The 18,628-nt window shown below is 38.8% G+C and overlaps 1 protein-coding gene across 1 annotated transcript in view; it reads right to left on the bottom strand.

The window, feature by feature from the left end:
- Window positions 1-2,471: 2,471 nt before the first annotated feature.
- Window positions 2,472-18,628, bottom strand: part of ppm1e (protein phosphatase, Mg2+/Mn2+ dependent 1E) — a 54,577-nt gene continuing 38,420 nt past the window's right edge. The window contains exons 3-8 of the mRNA XM_023962845.1: window positions 17,193-17,314; window positions 12,639-12,838; window positions 10,921-11,109; window positions 10,701-10,844; window positions 10,303-10,396; window positions 2,472-8,683 (exon numbers count right to left, since the gene is read on the bottom strand). Coding sequence (XP_023818613.1) covers window positions 7,767-8,683; window positions 10,303-10,396; window positions 10,701-10,844; window positions 10,921-11,109; window positions 12,639-12,838; window positions 17,193-17,314 — 1,666 coding nt within the window. The 3' untranslated portion in view covers window positions 2,472-7,766. The remainder of the gene's footprint in view (window positions 8,684-10,302; window positions 10,397-10,700; window positions 10,845-10,920; window positions 11,110-12,638; window positions 12,839-17,192; window positions 17,315-18,628) is intronic.

Raw genomic sequence — 18,628 nt, 5'->3', positions numbered from 1 at the left:
TAGGTGGCAACTTCCAGCTGAAATCCCAGATGTTTTTTGCTGAAATGTTTAGCAGAATGTTTCAAAAATTAAATCTACTGCATAGAAGTTTGGGTTTGATTTTACAGTCTAAAACATCAAAATCAACTCAGCCCAGAAAAATACAATATTTAACTCTTCAGAAAAGGAAAAAGCATCAGCCAGAAACTTGGTCTAATCTTTATATATACATTATTAGTCACCAGTTACAGTACACATTTATATACTACAGGAACACCGACAATACAGGTACTCAGTGTTTTTTTTTCTTTTTTTCCCTTATCTAATCTGCATGTTGAAGAACAACCAATCATGGGGTTTGCCTTCAATCCTTGGGGTAGGGGGCAAGAACGGGAGTCTGCCCCATCATAAGACACCATCCACTGGTCTACATTTGAACAGTCCAACAAGGCCTCTCGCTTTTCTGCTGAGGAATGCCAATTCAACGGAAATGTCCTGCCTCCTTTATCTCAGCTCCTCTGAAGGAAGAAAGCTTCACATTCACAATTTCATCCACATAAAGATCCTCTAAATTTAAAATGAGAAATTATAATCTTGGATTCCTTATGTATTCTTTTCTTAAAAAAGATTGAGGAGTGAATGGGAAACTGACTTCGTAAACCCTGCAGTCATGCTCGTTCAGGTATGGCTAACAGAACAACATTTTGTTTCATCCTTCAGCAGAAGACAAACCCACAGAGCCTTTTATTTTTTAATGCAATGTTATTATTGCTTACAGAGAAAAAGAAAAGCTTCTCGTGTACACAGACACAGTGCAAATAGATTGATGGAGGTCCCTATAGTTAGATAATGGGAGCGTAGAGCTGAACGTCTTGTTTTGCCACCGTCGTGAGAGGAGGAACATTTTTATGCAAGGATGAGCAAAGTATGGGGGTGACACGAGCGAAGCCGGGGGGGGGGGGGGGGGGGGGTCACCACGATTGTTAATTCTTTTATTGCTTGTGATCATCTCAGGGTTTGATTAAAAACAGCAGAATTAGGACAGGGTAAGTGCAGGTAAGCGGAATGGTGTTGCATTGTTTTTGAGGACCTCCTGTGATCCTTAAAATAAACGTACAAGAGGCTATGGAAAGGTACAATTGCACTTCACAGCTGCTGAGTGGCCACGAGTACATCATGCTTAAGTGTTTTTAATCTGCACAGATGATAAAACAGGGCTACAGTCCACTTCCTAAAAAAAACACCTTGTTAGTCTTGAACCATTTTGTTATGATAGGGAATAATTTATTTTACCAACGCAATTGTCAGGACGGTCACAATTGTAACCCCACTGTGAAAAAATTGGGTTTTTGGTGTTTATAACATACTCGTGACATTTTTTGATGACGGAGAAAAATGAAGCTAAAAAAATTTACATTTTAGTAGTTTTTTTTTAATGAAGTCATTGTGAATCAGGAGCAGATGAAAAAATGCAGTTCGGAAGAAAATACACTGGGCTCTCTTAGCAACAGGAAGGGAAAGGGGGGCAGGGTTGCTCAACTCAGGTGAATTTCTAATGAACCACTGCCACTCTGTAGAAACTATGTGCTAGAAAAAGACAGTTTTTTTTTTTTGGCTTATTAAAATCCTAATTTAAAAACCACTGAAAACAATTTAAAGATGTTTAAAAGATAATCAGAGTGGCTCTTTAAGATTTCCACTAAACAAAGCATTTCGTCTTGTTTATCAAGCCTTATGTCATGAGGCAAAGTCATCCGTAACCCTTGTGCTATCCTAGGCACTTTAACGCTGGGAGTTGGGTCATCTAGACCCCACTAGACAGTGCGCTGAACCTTTTTTCTTCAATTATTTCTGAACCTCACTGGTGTCCATGGATTACATGTAATCTTTCCACCTTTATCCACCTTTGTCATGGTAGGGAGAACACGTCAATGTAAGGGTGGGGTCTTCTAAGATAGCACAAGATACATTATCAACTGTTGATGGCAGCTCTGACTTTTCAGTTTGCAGCCGCATTGATATTAAATATGAAAAGATCGAATCCATCCGCTAAAACAGTTGCAGCACAGTGGCCAGTTGTTTAAAGCGCTCCATCACCTGCAACTCATATTGTTGAAGTGAAATCCTGATTCAGTTCACTGATTTCTGCCTTAAAAAAAAGAAAGGATGAATGAATGAATTGTCTCGTTTAGAAAGTCGTTTTATGGATCTTTTCCAGGGTGGCAAAGCAGCAAAGTCGTTGCAGAACAACCCAGTGAAAACCAGAATGACTCAACACCTTTACACTTCAAGTTTCCTATTAATCAAAATCAGATCCTTCTCTTATTTCAGGGATCTATTCAAAGCAAATTCAGCAGATGATGTGAGTGAGACATGGCTAGGACGGCTGATGCGTCACACATGTTCTCCAAGAACTCGCTTATCCTACAGTTAGTACTGACAGCAAACATGCACATCCATGTCTATGTGAATTCTTTATGACTATGATTTCCTTTTTATTTCTTTATTTGGCAGACATTGTGGGGATAAGTCCACAAAATGACTCATTCGCTTTTTCGTTTTCAAGAACATTCCTTAAAGCACCCCTTATAATATGACGGACAGAAAAAAAAAGAAGCACACCAACTCCTGATGACCTAATTCACCACATTCTAGGACATGAGGTACATTCTGCTCTAGTGACGCTCTTTGATAGTGAGTCCATAAGGTTTTCGCCAGATAATTTTAGGATATCAACAGCAGGAGCAGAAGAGGAAAGGATACTGGGAAAATGCTCATTGGAATGCTAGAAAGGTTTGGCCACTGTTAAAAAAACTAAATAAATAAAATTGCCGGCCTGAACGAGGTCATTGTCTAAGTAGTATGTGGATTCTGCACATACCAGGTCGCATGTTAAAGTGCAAGGAACGCATTTCTGTTGGTGAGAAATCCTATTATCAGAGAGAAAACTAACTTGACTCAAGATTATGAGACAGTTTCTTAATAAACAATGTTTGAGTTGGCATTTATTGGCACCAAAGAGGGCAGTTCACTACTATTGTTCTATTAAAATTACTTATAGGTCTTCCCTTGCCGAATCTTTATTGTAGTTCTTTCAAAGCAGCAGCTAATAAGTAATAGTAGCAGTAAGAAAGGTAAAAATTATTTATTGAAATAATGGCTCCATGTGGAATGAAATTTTCCTCCAAACATACAAATTAAACCCTTTCCTTTATCAGTGCAGCCTTTGTCTTAAAAAAAAGGGGGAAGTTAGGAATATATCATCAGCATATATTGATATTTGCACTTTTCTGAATCGCTTGTGTTACTGAGAAAAATAAAACACAATAAAAAAGGTTTTAGGTTCCCCATAATTTGAAACTGTTTTTCTTCTTTAAGTTGGGTCATTTTAATTTCCTATTAAATCAAAAGAGAAAAGGTTAAATGTTGCTATTTAAACAATGTTTGCATTTGGGACAAATGTTTAAACATTTGTTCATGTGGGTCTCATATGTTTTTAAACTTGTCCATAGTGAACGCATGCTTCTTGCTGTCACTTATCCTTAAATCGCAGGTAACCAATCAGAAAGCTGGACATAGTCACGGGACAGTTTCTTCCTTCTACTTTAAGGTTTCAGTGTCGCACAAAAGCTAAAGTTGAGGCAAAACAGTTTAGGAAAGGCGATTTGAAACTGCAGCAGGGAAAATTCTGATTTAGATTTAAAATTGTTTTTTCAAATTTATACAATGAGAAATACTTTTCTTAACAAATTAAGGATGGGTGTGGTTTAGTTTTCCTTATATGTGGTTTTCCGTTAAAATGTTTTTGCATGTCACAATTTTTTAATATCAGGCATTTAATAAAAAAATACAATTTAAATTTACAATTTGAAATTCCTAAACACTACACTGACTTCATTTGGACATTAATTGTTGTATTCAAAAGCTTATTTAAGTCAATTTTAATTTTTAATCATCAAAATGTTGTAATTATTTTTGCTGTAATTCATTTTAAAGACTATTAATGTCCTCCATAGCATGGGCTCTATTGCCTAAACTTCTTATTAGGGATAAAGATTTTTCATTTGAATCATAAAAAATATTAGATTACAAATATATTGTTTTTTTATTTTCTTATTTTTATTATCTTTAACAAGAGGGTGCTATATTTTTACTCCTAGTACTTTTCTCTGTATCATTAGGTCTTCCAACAGGAGCTACAATTCATTGTAGTATCCTTGAAAAAAAAATTACAGTGTTTGACACTAATGAGCCAATAATGTCCATGTATTTATTAATGGGGAAATATAGCACAAATTTCTATTGTTTAAACAGCATAAAAATGTTCTTTTTGGGTTTTTTTGAAAAAAAAAAATCTGATCTCTAAAAGCAACTGCTACACAATTAATTTATTGAATATTTCTTTCTTTAATTGCTTGTCGCACACGTTAAATATAGAACAGATCCAAATTTAAAATTGAATTTAATTAGAAAGAATATTTTTACTTTTTCCTTCTTCAATTAGAAAAAACTTGACATTATGAAATACTTGTTTAAGTCATGTTACTTTAAAATCTGCAAAAAGAAGTTCTAACAAAGAAATACTTTTCAAAGACAAGTGCTAACATATATTAGTTAGGTAGTAGTACAAATGTGGATACAGACTTGAGAGCAGTGTCAATTGCCATGATACTTTTTACATTTTTGCAGCATTTTCCAAAATATTTAACCCTTGCTCTGAAGTTCTATGCCCTCTGTAAAACAAGATATTATAATGACAAACGCCTATTAAATCCCACTTTTAGCTATCTATAGCGCGAGGACAGCAGGGGTAATAAAAACAAATAAAAGGCACTATTTTCGTCTTTTTTTAGCTTTTGTAGCAATTGATTAAAATAGTGCATTTTTGTGAGATACATAAATTCTGCCGCATGTGCCACAACACCAACAACATTTTAGTTATCTAAATATTCCTAATAACTCATGAAGACTTAGGGTTTCTGTCCCCATCTGGAATACTGAACCATAGAAAGAAATTACTCAAGTGTGTGAATTCTAATCTTTTATAATCCAACACTATGAGCTTTCTATTGTGGACAAATTGTTGTTTAATTGCTGGGTTATATACTCCACTACAACGGGCAGAACAACATGCGCCTTCAGAGCCTAAAACCAGGGGCAATGAACGTGCAGGACTTATATGTAGATGTTACCAAAAGGATTGCAGAAGCAGGATGGGCCAGTGAAGCTTAATGCTATGCAGTCACTCGACATTCTTCCTATCTGTTGTGACAAAAAGATGACATGTTAGTTTTTCCTAAAAATGATGTAAAACAGGAAAAGGAAAGACAACAAAAACCCATGAAACCAACGAATCCTTTACTCACTGCTGGTATGGAAAGAGGGGCTGTCATTAGGCCTCGATGCATGAATGGAACGATCATCCACACCACAAACAATGAAATTTTAGTGTTGTTTTTGGTCTAAATATTAGTGAAAATGATTTTTCAAATCTTAACTGGAATCTAAAGCTACAACAAAATTTCAGACGATGTGTTTTCCCCTCCTCAGGCGCGTTTAGAGAAGGATCAGGCTTCACAAAGTAATCGTTATGGCCATTATTTTCATAAACATTTGAACAACTACATGATATGTCTAGGAGGGTATGTATATATATATATATATATATATATATGTATATTATATCATCTGGTAGATTAATTACAATACAGAAAGACAAAATATAGGTTTTCAACTAATGTATTGCTCCTATGGCTAAAAGGGCGAAAATCCCTGCAGGGCTTTACAACATGAGAATGCCTGATTGGCTCCTAATCAGACATTGTCCTAATCATTAGGACAACCTTTTGGCCTTATACACATAAATATAAAGAAGCAACTTCCAAATTTATTTTTTATGCCTTCTGTCCAAAATAAGATCCATCTGTTTAAAGAGTGCAATAGAAACACCAGGGGTTACTAATATAATGCTAAAAGCCTCATCAGACTGAATGCAAACTTAGCTTAAGCCTTAGTCACATGCATCCGTACAGGGGTCGACCCATGCCGGTGCTGCCAGTTTTTGGGTTTGTCCGGGCCTATGGAGGGTCGTAGAGAGGAGCGGCTGCCCCTTAAGAGGAGTGCAGGTGTGTCGAACAGTTACCTAGAGGCTCCTCGGTTATCTTAAGTAACACCGTGAAAATTGAACGTACCATTGTCATGCGTGTGGTAAGTGTATCATGACGTATTTGTGTTTCTGTCTCAGTTACTCCACCCGTACTTGCCCATGATCTACACTGGTCCATGTGCAGTCCGTCTCCCTTGCGCTGCCTGGGGAGTCCATCTCACAACTGTCAGTTAGTTTATGTTATTGCTGTTGCTCTTATTTCTCTGGCTTCTGGAGAAGGGGGTTTGTCCACCACCCCGTGTCATCAAAACATCCAATACTTTCACAAGCCCTCCTCCTTACAAAATTAAAATTTGTCAAAAAATGGACCCCGGTATTATCCGGTGAGTTAACAGGCGTTGTCTTGTGGGCATGTCACATAATATAAAATAAACAATTTTGAAGTTTTATTTTGAAAGTAAAACAGAAGTTTTTATTTTGAAACCTGGACCTGTTTACCATTTCTCCAGATTTTTGTCACAAAATTGACGCGCTGATAGACTGGAAATAGAAGTCTTGCCTATAGCTTGCGTCGATTGCAGGGGGATAGACAGCAGACACAGCAGACAATGATGGAGGTGATGTTAAAATTCACACTGACTAATAATCCTCCAATTTTTTTGTATCAACGCAACGGAGACGCACTGCAGACGGACCAGTGTAAATCAGCCTTTACCCTTTTGTGTGGTTTAAGTGTTCCCTACGACCTGCCATGTGTAGCATGCCCATAGAAAAATGTGAACATTATCACTCTGGGGGCTCACAGAACAGCCTACGACCTTGATATTCCCTGTGCGACCTGCATGCGTTGTACAGGGTTTGCCCATTTTTCGCCCACATATCAGTTGTGACTAAGGCCTGAGCTTTACGGTTCGTAACAAAACTGAGTGCATACTCTCTCACGACGCCTTAATGTCCAGCTATAAAATGTCATCAGAACTTCATTTGTTTTGTTCACCCTGACTGACACAGATCCAACTGTGATTTCAATGCCTGCAGTAAACGTGTCACCCTGCTCTACAATTCATTTTACATTCACTTTGGACACAACCGACATTCCCAGCTCTGGCTTGATGTTAGCCAATCAGCAGGAGAGGGTTCTGTTTGGGCTTCATCGACAGGATGGGGCGGGGGCTTGAAATATGAGGGTCTGCTTAGGTTTGAAAGCTTTCAACCGAGGACGGGGAGCACCAGTCCTCTGACAGAAGCTGTGTTCAAATTAAGCATCTGCACACTCCGAGTGCACCGAATGCCATATTCTCTGAAGCCCAGCAAGAATACAAGGCGTAAACTGAATTCGGCCACAATTCCAACCCATTTCCTGTCTAGCCTTAGCCGTTTTCATTGTCTTTTAGCTCAAAGAATTTTTGGATAGGCTGCTCTTTCGTAGTTACTCCCACTGCAGCCTTTTCTGCTGAAAATAAAGATAACTACAAAATTTTACCCACGTTTTTAAACACAACTCCACGGAGGATGCAGCCTCTTAGTTTGGACACAGCGATAGATTAAAACCACATAATTACTGCAGGAGCAACAACTACCTACTATCAAAGAAAGATGTGTTGTTAAAGGCCCAGGGGGCTTGGCTAAGGGGCGAAAAGACTGAAGAAAGGGCTGAGATGATTTGGATTGGACCACCCCTTCAGAAGGTGGCATCAGGGGGCAGGTGAGGAACAACCACTCCAGGCCTCCAGGTGGAGTAGCACTGCATTTGGCTGGATGGTATCAGAAGCTCCCTGGATTTGCTTGGCCATCTTCGGCCCCACCGGCGAGAACCGTGGTCGCCGCGCCAGGGGTTCCGCCTTACTGCTTTGCTCAACAGCATGGCTGTCTGGGGCCACAGTGGGTCCGTGAAGCCAGAGATTCCCGGCTCCTGAAAGAGAATATTTGACCTGCGCCCCAGCGGGCGCTCTTCGCGATACAAGTGAGAGGTCGTGAAGAGGTCAGGGCTAAAGTTGAAGCAGGCCTTCCTTGAGCCTCGTGTCAGGGAGATGCGGCCCTCCAGCGACGGCCCCAGCAAGCTGAGGCTAGTTCTGTCCGTGAACGAGTCAGTTCGGTCTTCGTAGCCGAGGTCGGCGGGAGCTGAGCACTGCTGCAGGGGCCAACCTCCGCGGCCCTTCCCCCCAATGTCTGCAGTGCTGCCCCCCTCACCACCATCACGCTCAGCTCTAACCGTTTCATCTTCCTCCTCCTCTTCTTGCTCCTCTTCTTCCACCTCTGTTGCATCTTCTTCCACCGCTTGTCCCTCCACCATAGCTTCATCCTCCTCCTCTGTGCTTGTGGGAGGTGGAGAGCGGGGGTCCCGCAAGAAGACAACTATGACAGTTATGTTATCACTAGATCCAGCGTCTCGGGCTGAGGCCACCAGCTTGTGTGCGACCATGGTGGTGTCTCCGCTGTTCTCCTGGAGATGGTCGCTGACCACTCGTACTGCCTCCTCTGGACTCACGGTGTCCCAGAAGCCATCGCAGGCCAGAATCAGGTAGTCTTCGGAACCGTCTAGAGGAAAGACACTGTGGTCCGCATCACCGCAGATGTAGGGTTTGTGCTCAGAGTCCCCTGTCATCAAAGGCAGCATGTTAACAAATACTTTAAGTAAAGGATCTTGATGCAAATTTGTCCTCTGTAGACTTGAATATCTCCCAACCACTGCATGCTGCTGAATTAACTTCTTTTGAGATCCACTGAGGACATTTCGGGATTGTCGATGATACCAACAGTAAAGGGATGGGGCTCTTGAAATTTTCGTTTTTGGGAGATTTAAAACAATTTTGACTGGGCGAAAGGTTTTTATTTTGGTAGTCAAAGGGTTAATACCTTTTTGCTTCAGAAACAGATGAACAAAATGACAAATTGAAGTCATTTTATGTCAGACAGAACACAGTTTGTTTCTGCAAACCAGCTTTTTCTGCTCTTGCTCCTCGGGTTCTGCATGTTTTCCTGCTTTAAAATCCTGATTTAAACCTAAAAAATATCAGACATTAACATAACCTTTAAAGTCCCACTCCGATAATCTTTTCACCTATTTCCAAAGGGTTTCCAATTGGTCTTTTAATTATGATTATGCTGATTTTAATTTTCTTCATATATGTCCTCCATCATTAGAAAAATGCCACAAGAACAACATTTTCATCGGAGTGGGTCAATAAGAGCAGGATGCTGGAGGATCAGGATTTATAAACCATGAAACTTTCTCACAACTAAAGTTGTCTTGGTGTTTTACAGTAATCCGTCCTTAAATCACTACTTTTTGTATTACTCCACACATGCCTTCATTGGGTAACATTAGAGGAGAATGTCTCATATTTCTTTGTTTTTTTTTGTCATTGGCTTTTGGCTTCTCCCTATAGGGGTTTCAATGGCAAATTATTCGACTTCATCAAACCCGTTTGAATAGAAACCTGGACTCTAAAAGAAGACTTAAAGCTGTCCTTACAGATTTTGACTTTGAAATATTTTCTCTGAAGGTTAATTGTATTCATTGTAGAAACTACTCAAGACAGCAGAAAAATTTAAGTTTCATGTTTTAGGCTCCTCTGCTTCATTTGCCAACACTGTGCAAATAAAAGATGGCATCAGGGACTGATTATAGTCAAAAATGAGAGATTTCTTTCAGAAATGTCTGGATTCAGGATCACCGTCTGCTTTGTTTATATGGTTCCCATCAGAGAAAATACATCTATTCAATCAACTGTATTCTATTAGACATTCTATTAAAGGTTGTGTTCTGAATCCATTTATTGAATTAAAGTAATTCAATTTATTTTAATCAGATTAAGTTCAGTTTAAGATAGAGATTGGTATTATGGCCAAAATACTGAATTGTTTTACTGTTTTGTTTTGTTTTAATTTATTTATCACATTTCCACTAAAAACGCCAATTTTTTTCTGCACTGAAATCTGTTTTTACATAACTTATATTATTATAAATAATATAAAGGTTGAGATGATAATTCAACGATTTTTAAGATTCTCCCTAAATTTAACACAACGATTTAAATTAAGGATTGTACAACCACAGCCAGATAAAAACAAAAAAGAAGTGGTAAATAATAAACTCAAGTTTTACGAATAAACAAACACAACCCAAAAAATGGTTTAAATGCAAAAAAAATAATAAAAAAAACAACAAACAATTGCATCGGTTTGAGTGATAACAGGTCACATAAATTCTTTACCTATTGCTCTGGAGACAGAAAGACTACCATTGACCCTCCATGTGCCAAACCAGATCACGCATCCTCCCAGGGCTTCAATCCTCTTCTTCTCATCCTGCAACAAACCGGTGATCTGTGTCATCGCAGCTGCAATTCTGCAACCACTGTTAAATTGCAGCACTTTTCCTCCCTGGTGGTTACTGTAAGCTGTTGTCATTGGGTAGGTAGGTCTACTTTGGGGGTTTGGGGACAAAAAAAAACCTGAAATGTGCGCTAAAACTGACAAAATATCTACCAGGAAAAAACATTATTTACAGACAAAAGGAAATTTGCCACAGCTGAGCTATGAATTTCCAAAATAAAGTTTATTTAAGCAGCTGTGAAAGCTTTACATTTAGGGGCTCATGTTTGTCCCTCACCTCTCTGTCTGGTTTATGTGGTTTCATCAGCTCCACCACTTGCCCTCTTCGAACCAGAATGACCTGAGAGTCTCCCAGCCAGGCTACGTACAGCGTCTGGCCTCGTAGAAACGTCACCACTCCTGTGGTCCCACAGCGGAGTTTCTGCCCAGAAATCCCACACATGAATAAATAACTGGAGCTAAAGTTTTACATCTATGAAAATGTTACCTCTCGTTACCTCTCGTGAGGCCTTCTTCACAAAGCGCTCATCAGTGACCTTGAAGGCTTTGCAGAGCGCTTCGATGGGATCCTGGCTGAAGGATTCTTGATGAACTAAGTTGACGTGCAGGTGGTTGGCAGCGTAAATAGCTGCATCCACGCCTCCGTGACCATCGAACACAGCAAAGAAAGCCTGCTCCTCCTGATCCTGAGGGACCAAAGAAAACAATCCAAAACAATAAATATGATAACATCCAAAAAATGTTCTTTTATAAAGGTCAGAAAAAGGAAATAATCGTGTGAAGCAGAAAAGAGCTTTTTGTGCAGCAGCTTATAGTTTGCATTGAAAATACAGGTTCCTTGAAAAAGAAGTCAAATATTCTTGGAATTTGAAAATTTGTCTTTAAATAAGAAAAATGAGGTAAAATGCCTTCTTATTTCAAGAAGAAAATCTGTTCACCAAGACATTTTGTCTCAATTTAAGATTATTTTTGCTATTAAAAAAACGACAGAACATATTTTATTCTTAAAACAAGGGTCTTTTTACTTTCTCAAGATTCAGATTTTGCTGTGTGATGCCTTAGTATTTCAAAATCTTTCATTCATTTGAACGTTTGCATTTGAACAGATTTACTTGAAAATAAGATGGTTCATGTCTGTGGTTCAAGTGTCAATAGTGGGAAATTTGTTTGCCAAATGTGACCCATCCCCTGAGGTAGCAGCTGTAACCCCACAGTGTGGAGTCTACAGCAGAGAAGCATTTGTTCTTAGACGATGGCTTGAGCCAACAGCGGAATCGAACCGACCATCTCTCAGGCATTACTCTAAGACCTTCATCACATGCACCTGTACTGAGACTATGGGTTTTTCGGGTTGTGGAGGTTCGTAGAGAGAAGCGGTCGCATCTTAACGGGGAACCCAGGTGTGTCTTACAGCTCCTTTGAGGCTCATGCCTCCCACCACAAGGGACATCATGGAATGTAAACATACCATTGTTGTGTGTGGGTAAGTGTATCTAGCTATACACACTTATGATGTACAGGTGATGCTATTGTTTGGTGTCCTTACACACAGACTGTGCTTTGTCTGATTTTCTATTTTCACACACTTACCAAGTGCAGAGCACTGACGGGCTTCCTGCAAAGTATTCAGGGGGTTGAAAGAATAAAAATCCCCACAACGTGCCTGCATCTTACCTACTTCCCACTTCCTTACCCTTGCATGTTGTTTTAAGTGTTTACCACAACCTGTTGCCTGCAGCATGCTCGTAGAAAACCACGCACATTAACTATTTCACTCTAAGGCAGGGTTGTCAGAATCCAGGCCTTGAGGGCCAGTGTCCGACATGTTTTCCAACCAATCTGCCATTGAAGCTCCCTATTGGCTATGCACACCTGATTCAGGTGATCAGCAGCAGATGAGGCAGGATTTCTGGAGAAGCACCTGCAAACAGCTTGGATCCACCCATTTATGAAGGTTGTGATGTTAGTCTTGTCCTGAAAAGCTTAGTTTGATGCTGTTTTGGAAGTTTTCGCTAGTTTAATGAATCAGATTAAAAAATGAGATCTCTGTTTTGTTTTTTATATTTAAAAAAATATTTTTAGCTCTGAAATTATGTGTAAGTAATACTCTATCACTCTGCCTGATGAACCCAGACTGACAGATTGTGACATATTTCTTCCCAGTTTAGAGAAAATGCTGTTACTGTTAGCTACTCTGCTGAATTTCTTTCCATACCTGGATGTTGAAGAGCGTGTTGAAGTCTGGGATGATGACGTGTTTGTCCTCCATCTTGCGCCTCATGTTCTTGATGGCGTGAATGGACGTTTCATAGTACGGCAGCGGACGGCGGTGGAAGGGGAGCTCCTTCAGCCAGAGGCAGCACATCTCAAACAATATATTAAACACGAGTCGGGCCACCGTCACAGCCTCGATCTCTGCAAAATCAAACAAACAAAACACGGTTAGACAGGGGGCTGAAAAAAACCTACCACTCGTTTCTGTCATTACTTTCTAGATTCAAGCTTAGAGGAAAATATTCTCCTTTATTTATTTTATGAATATCAAATTTCTTCTCATAAACATCTGCTGCCTGAAGATTTTTACAGCCTAAAAAGTGCATGCAGAAATTTATCTTCGAGTGTTTACTTATGTTTTATGACGTACATTTTCTTATAAACAGCTTTTATTTAAGATTATTTTCTCGAGGATCTTTTTTCAGAAAGAAAATGATCAAAACAATTTAGATCTCCAGATTTTAACTCTCTGAGCTGGAATAAAAGCTCCGCAGCAAAACTAAACGAAAAGTTTTTTTAGCTCTACATACAGAAGTGCTCAAAACACAGACATGGACCAAAGTGTTGATATTCCTCTGTTAATAAAAGACTTGGTCAGTAAGATAACCTAGAATGAACCAAAGTATAGGTAGGTAACAATAATAACTGTAACGGACTGGAGACCTGTCCGTGGTGTGCATCGCCTTCGCACTAAAGTAGCTAGGATAGGCTCCAGCAACCCTGTAAACCCTAAAAGGAATTCAGCAGGTTTCAGTAACTTGTGTAAAAATCAACCAAAAAAACCAACCCAGATGTTTCTCTTGAGTTTCTACTTAGCTGAGTCATTTAGAAAAAAGAAAAATTGTGGAAGCATAGCCAGGTATAAATGACAAAAAGACAAAAAAACTATATGATCATTTAGAAGATTTAAGCGGTAGCCTTGAAATATGCTACCTAGTGTCAGAAAGACCTTTTATTTCCCTCAAGCAGGTCATTTTAACCCCACAGAAACAAAAAAAAAACAAGAGTGAAACCATTTCGAAATGTCTTCCTACAAGCCCAGACGTAAATCCTGGTAAAGATCTGTAAAAGCAGCTAAAACGTGCCGTCTGGAGAAAGAAAAACTGAGCTAATTAAAGTGTACTTATGAGGGGAGGGTAAAATACCTGCACACAGGTGCAAAGGTCACATGTAATATAAAAGATTACATTGATTGACCACTTCATGTCCCGCTCTGATCAAATAGTTTCTACAGAGCGGCATTAGAAATTCACCTCTGAGCTGTGAATGTGTGTGGGTGGGAGGGGGGGGGGGGCGTTGCTGCTGAGCAACTCCGCCCCCCTTTGCCCTCCCTGTTGCTGAGAGCTCTGCTTATGTGTTTTCCCGCTAGCCGACAGCCCCTCACACCCCCAACCTAACATTATCAGAGCAACAAAAATGGCGAGCAATGTTGGCCAGCCGTACAAATTTGCCGGGAAGTCGTCCACAAGTGGATGCATGGCAATGGAGTGGAACAGGGAGATTGTGGCCCACCCAGTGTATTTTCTGCATCACAAATAAGCTTTTTTTTGGTCAAACAGCATTTGTGTTTGTTCAATTCAATTCAATTCAATTTTATTTGTATAGCCCAAAATCGCAACAACAGTCGTCTCGATGGGCTTTGAAGTAAAACATGAAATCAAAAGGATCACGAATACAAAGAGTTCAATAGGAAAATACTAAAATGAACTAACAAAATGACTAAGCTATACTGGCATCCCTGCCCTTAGACCCCCCTTCGCGGTAAGGAAAAACTCCCCAAAAAAAACGGATTCCGGAAAAAACGAAGAAACCTCAGGGGTGCCCACATAATTTGTTTGTTCTAGATTCACAATGTTTTTTGAGCAAAGAAATGCTCAGAAATGTTTATTTTAATCTTATTTTTCTTTTTATATGTCCTCCATCATTAGAAAAATGCCTCCAAAACATAATTTTCATCGGTTTGGGTCTTTTGGTGTTCCAAATTGACTGTTTTATTACTTTAAATTAACAACTGTTAATTGGTGGATTTTCTGTACATTTTTACCTATTTTCCATTTGATCAGTTTTAAATCTGTTTTAGGGAGCGTAGTGGGTTTTCTTTTTTCTTCAGAGCGGCACCAGCAGTTCTGTCCATGTGTGTTTCTAAAATAGAAAGGAGGGGAGGGGGGAAAAAAAGAACGGCGGAGTGCAACGAAGCAACTGCAAACAGGATGAGGCGGCTGTTACACAACATGTGAACTTTTAGTGAGCACGCATGGTGAGCTTCGGCGCAGGTCCATGAAGATCAAGCCTCCTCCATCTCCCATGACTTATTCAAGAATGAGATTACCAAACACGTTCAAGGGAGGATGTCTGTCGTATCGGACAAGAGCCGCGTTGTGTTTTCATTTGAATGAAATAGTAACAGTGGAGCTTTTTACCTGCATTTCACTTAAAGCAAGAAATTTGGACAACTTCACGCTTCAAGCTGTTTTTGTGAGAAGTGTTTTCTTTTTCTTCAATAGTTAAGAAGGAGTTAATAGAATTAATTTTAAATTGTGTTCTATTTTCTTGGGTTTATGTTTTTGTTCGCCACATAAAAAAAGGGCTGTGAGCCACATTTCCATCTTAGAACAGCTGTTCACAGCCAAAACTCAGAAGAGGAGAACATCTGCCAAGCAGTGTATTTCTGAGAAAGTTTTAATGAACGTTTTCTAATTCACAAGGTCATTTCAGCAGAAAAAAATATGTTTTTTAAAGCACAGCCTAACAAAACCTCTGCATGAAAATGTTGTTTTCTTATAGTTACTGTATTTAAAACTTTTCATTTTTTTGGTTTTGGTTTTTGAGCCTTTGCTGATTTCTTGTCTGCTATTTTCCAGATTTATCGTATTATTCATAAAGTTCGATAATTCATATATTTTTTTAAAAAGACTTCAAACAGCAAAATATAATTTAAATGTAAAAGCTCAGTTTTCTTCCAAAGTAGTTTTGGAAATATGAGATATTTCCAACCATAGCCATAGTCATCATTCCCTGTTGTTGTCATACCCTGAAAACATATTCATTGAAATAAATGCATTTTTTTGGTAACCTTTCAAACAAAGCTTTAACAATTTAAAAATCTATCATTTAAAAACCGCTTTGCTTTCTTACTTTTTGCAATTTATGCACAATTAAATAATGTTTGCAAACAAAAACTGCACAGAAAAGACAAAAAATATACAACGCTGGCATAGAAACCTAAATAAATAGTCCATCTTTGCTAAGCTAAATAGCAAATGTCAAGCAAGGCTTCAGTTAGTAACAAATTATTCAAACAGTTACTACTTTTATTCTGGTTCCACCCACGTGAATGACCTCCTGACCCAGTGTGTACCAACCTAGTCATCTGGATTGAATTGAACTTTATTTCACTCAGAGAGGAAAAAATTCACTGGCCTTTTGTCAATACTTACAAAGGCCCAGAAGTGAAAATATCAGCAAAAAGTCACTCAACGCAAACGCATTTTAAAGATCACAACAATTAAAAAAAGCAAAACAAATAATACAAAAACACTTTTATATTTTAGAAAACCGAACAACCAAATTCCTGAAGCCAAAATACAATTCCCCCCCAAAATTTTTTAGAAACAAAAAAGAAATGTTTCTGAAAACCAAAGTCACTACTAGTAATCAAAATAAAAACTACGAAATGAAACACAGTAAGAAACCAGTAAAGGTAGGTTCAATGGAACATCTCTGATTGGATAATGACATTTGAGGCTCTTTACTGTTCGTGTACTAATAAAAGTTTTGTAATTATTACGGAGCATATCCAGTATCGCTTCATACCAAAATAACTTTTGGTTTCAATGCTGGACAAATGTCATCATCCACTCAGCAATGTCCCATAATACCTACCTCTTCCGGTTCCTTTAAAAAAATAAAAATGTTTCAAAAATAGATGTAATTTCCGAAAATCAAAATGTTAAAAAATGAAAGAAAAGAAGAAAATGGAAAAGGAAGGTACTATTGCACATCAGTAAAATGTCTCATTTTGATTTTGCATCATTGTCATTGTGATCTTTAATATGTTTTTGCGTTGAGTGACAAGCTACATTCAGCTTCTATGCTCCACAGATCTTTTTAACAAAAGTTTACATCCGCACTGTTAGTTTAAGCTTTTAAGCTTACTGTAAAGCCTACTGCTTACTTCAGCTCGGTTCCAAATTTTTATTTGAAAATTCACCTCTTTCATGTTTCTTTTAAATTTGTCTTGCCTATGCGAGGGCACTATTGTGCGTCCAGATGAAAGCAAAAGTTCTTTACGCCGTTTCCTATCTACATTCCAGCTGTGAGTAAATCTTTGAGCCTCATCTGCGCCGTCCAGCGGTCAAAGCCCTCTTAGTGCACTTTGCATGGGAGAACTGGGACAAAGCCCTGGTGGTATCATGCATGCATGTGTGAGTGTGACGAGAGAGAAAGACCTAGTTTGTGTGAGACAGTGGTCTCGTGGGGCCCCCGCGGGACTCACGTGGTAATGGGTCAGCTCCGTCTTCTACAGTCTTGTTGAGGTGGTGAATGGAGAGGTCAGTCTGAAGGATGCTGTCTGCGGTGGCTCTGGCTAAGGCGGCTGCCAGCGAGCAGGGACAATTGCTGTGGTGGGGAGAGAGCACAATGGGGAACAGGTCAGAAGAAGAAACCCAATTCTGAGTCCTCTTTGTAGGACAACAGGGTCACCTTTCATTTTTGCAGTAAAACGTGTCCAAATGTGCAGAAAGTGTGCAATGTTAGATGGAACCCTAAAGCAGCAGTTTGCTGTCTGAACTTTGAAAAGTTTCAGGCATGGACTCCTACAAGCTGCACACCAAGTTATAAACTTTATTACTGCGCCCCCGTCACTGCGAAATGTAACACGAGCTGATGACATCATCTGCAATTGGAATTTTACGCCCGTAGTGCCTGCATACCGTGCCATTTAACCTGGACTGCATTTAAGCAATTAAAAGACGCGATGGCGGAGCAAACTCAATCCAGAAAATTGCCCTTCCAGAATTTCAAAGACAAGCCCACCATTACTGTATTCTAAATACAAGAGGGGTTAGATTCAGACTCGGTCCCAAAAAAAAAAAAGAAAAAACATTTTCACTGCATATTGACTTTCTAGTACTGGGTTTTCATGTGAAAATGTGTGAGAGACAACCATACGGCCTGCATTCTTTCAACCTTTATAATAAATAACATTCAATGTAAAGTAACTATTTCGAGGACATTCTTGGATACCGTTTGATCCTTCACATAGAACAGAAACAAATATAAAAACATTTTTATCAAAATTACTGTGATTTTTTTTTATATATGAAGACTTGAAATAAAATATAAATAAAGTCTGTCTGGAAACGAAAAACACTTAGGTCGACATTAAATCTGGATTCAAATGAAATGACACATATTATTTGCTATTAAATGCTTGCTGTAAATTTTTAAATGTAAATCATCTGAACAGTTTTATATTTATTTATATTATATTTATTCAGAACTACAACCCACTGTGGTTTTGATCCCAGAAAGTCTGTTCTTCTCGTTTGGCCCTTAAAGCTCTGAAGGTCAAGTAGCCACAGGTTGCAACGGCTTTTTACCTCATTTGACCAATCACAATCAAGAAACTGTAGTTCTTAGAAAAAGCTGGGAGCCAAATATTATTAATTTTATGCCAGAAGCCTGCGGGCCAGTAGATATTTAAACCCAGTAGATATCTAAACCCAGTAGATATTTTGCCCACGGGCCAGATTTTGGACATGCCTGTTCTAATGTAAATATAACTTCAGATAAATTCGATTAAGATATAGAACAGGTGGCAAATCCTTTCAAATTTAACATTTTGTTTTCTAAAGTATAGTTATTTTGGTGGATCCAGTTATTAAAATAATCGTGCAAAGCACTTTAGCCACGAGAAAATCTGTAGGTGCC

This window comes from Oryzias latipes, chromosome 14 (genome assembly GCF_002234675.1).
Source record: "Oryzias latipes chromosome 14, ASM223467v1".
Lineage (NCBI taxonomy): Eukaryota > Metazoa > Chordata > Actinopteri > Beloniformes > Adrianichthyidae > Oryzias > Oryzias latipes.
Note: the sequence above shows the minus strand (reverse complement) of the source record. Positions and strands in the feature narration are given on the sequence as shown.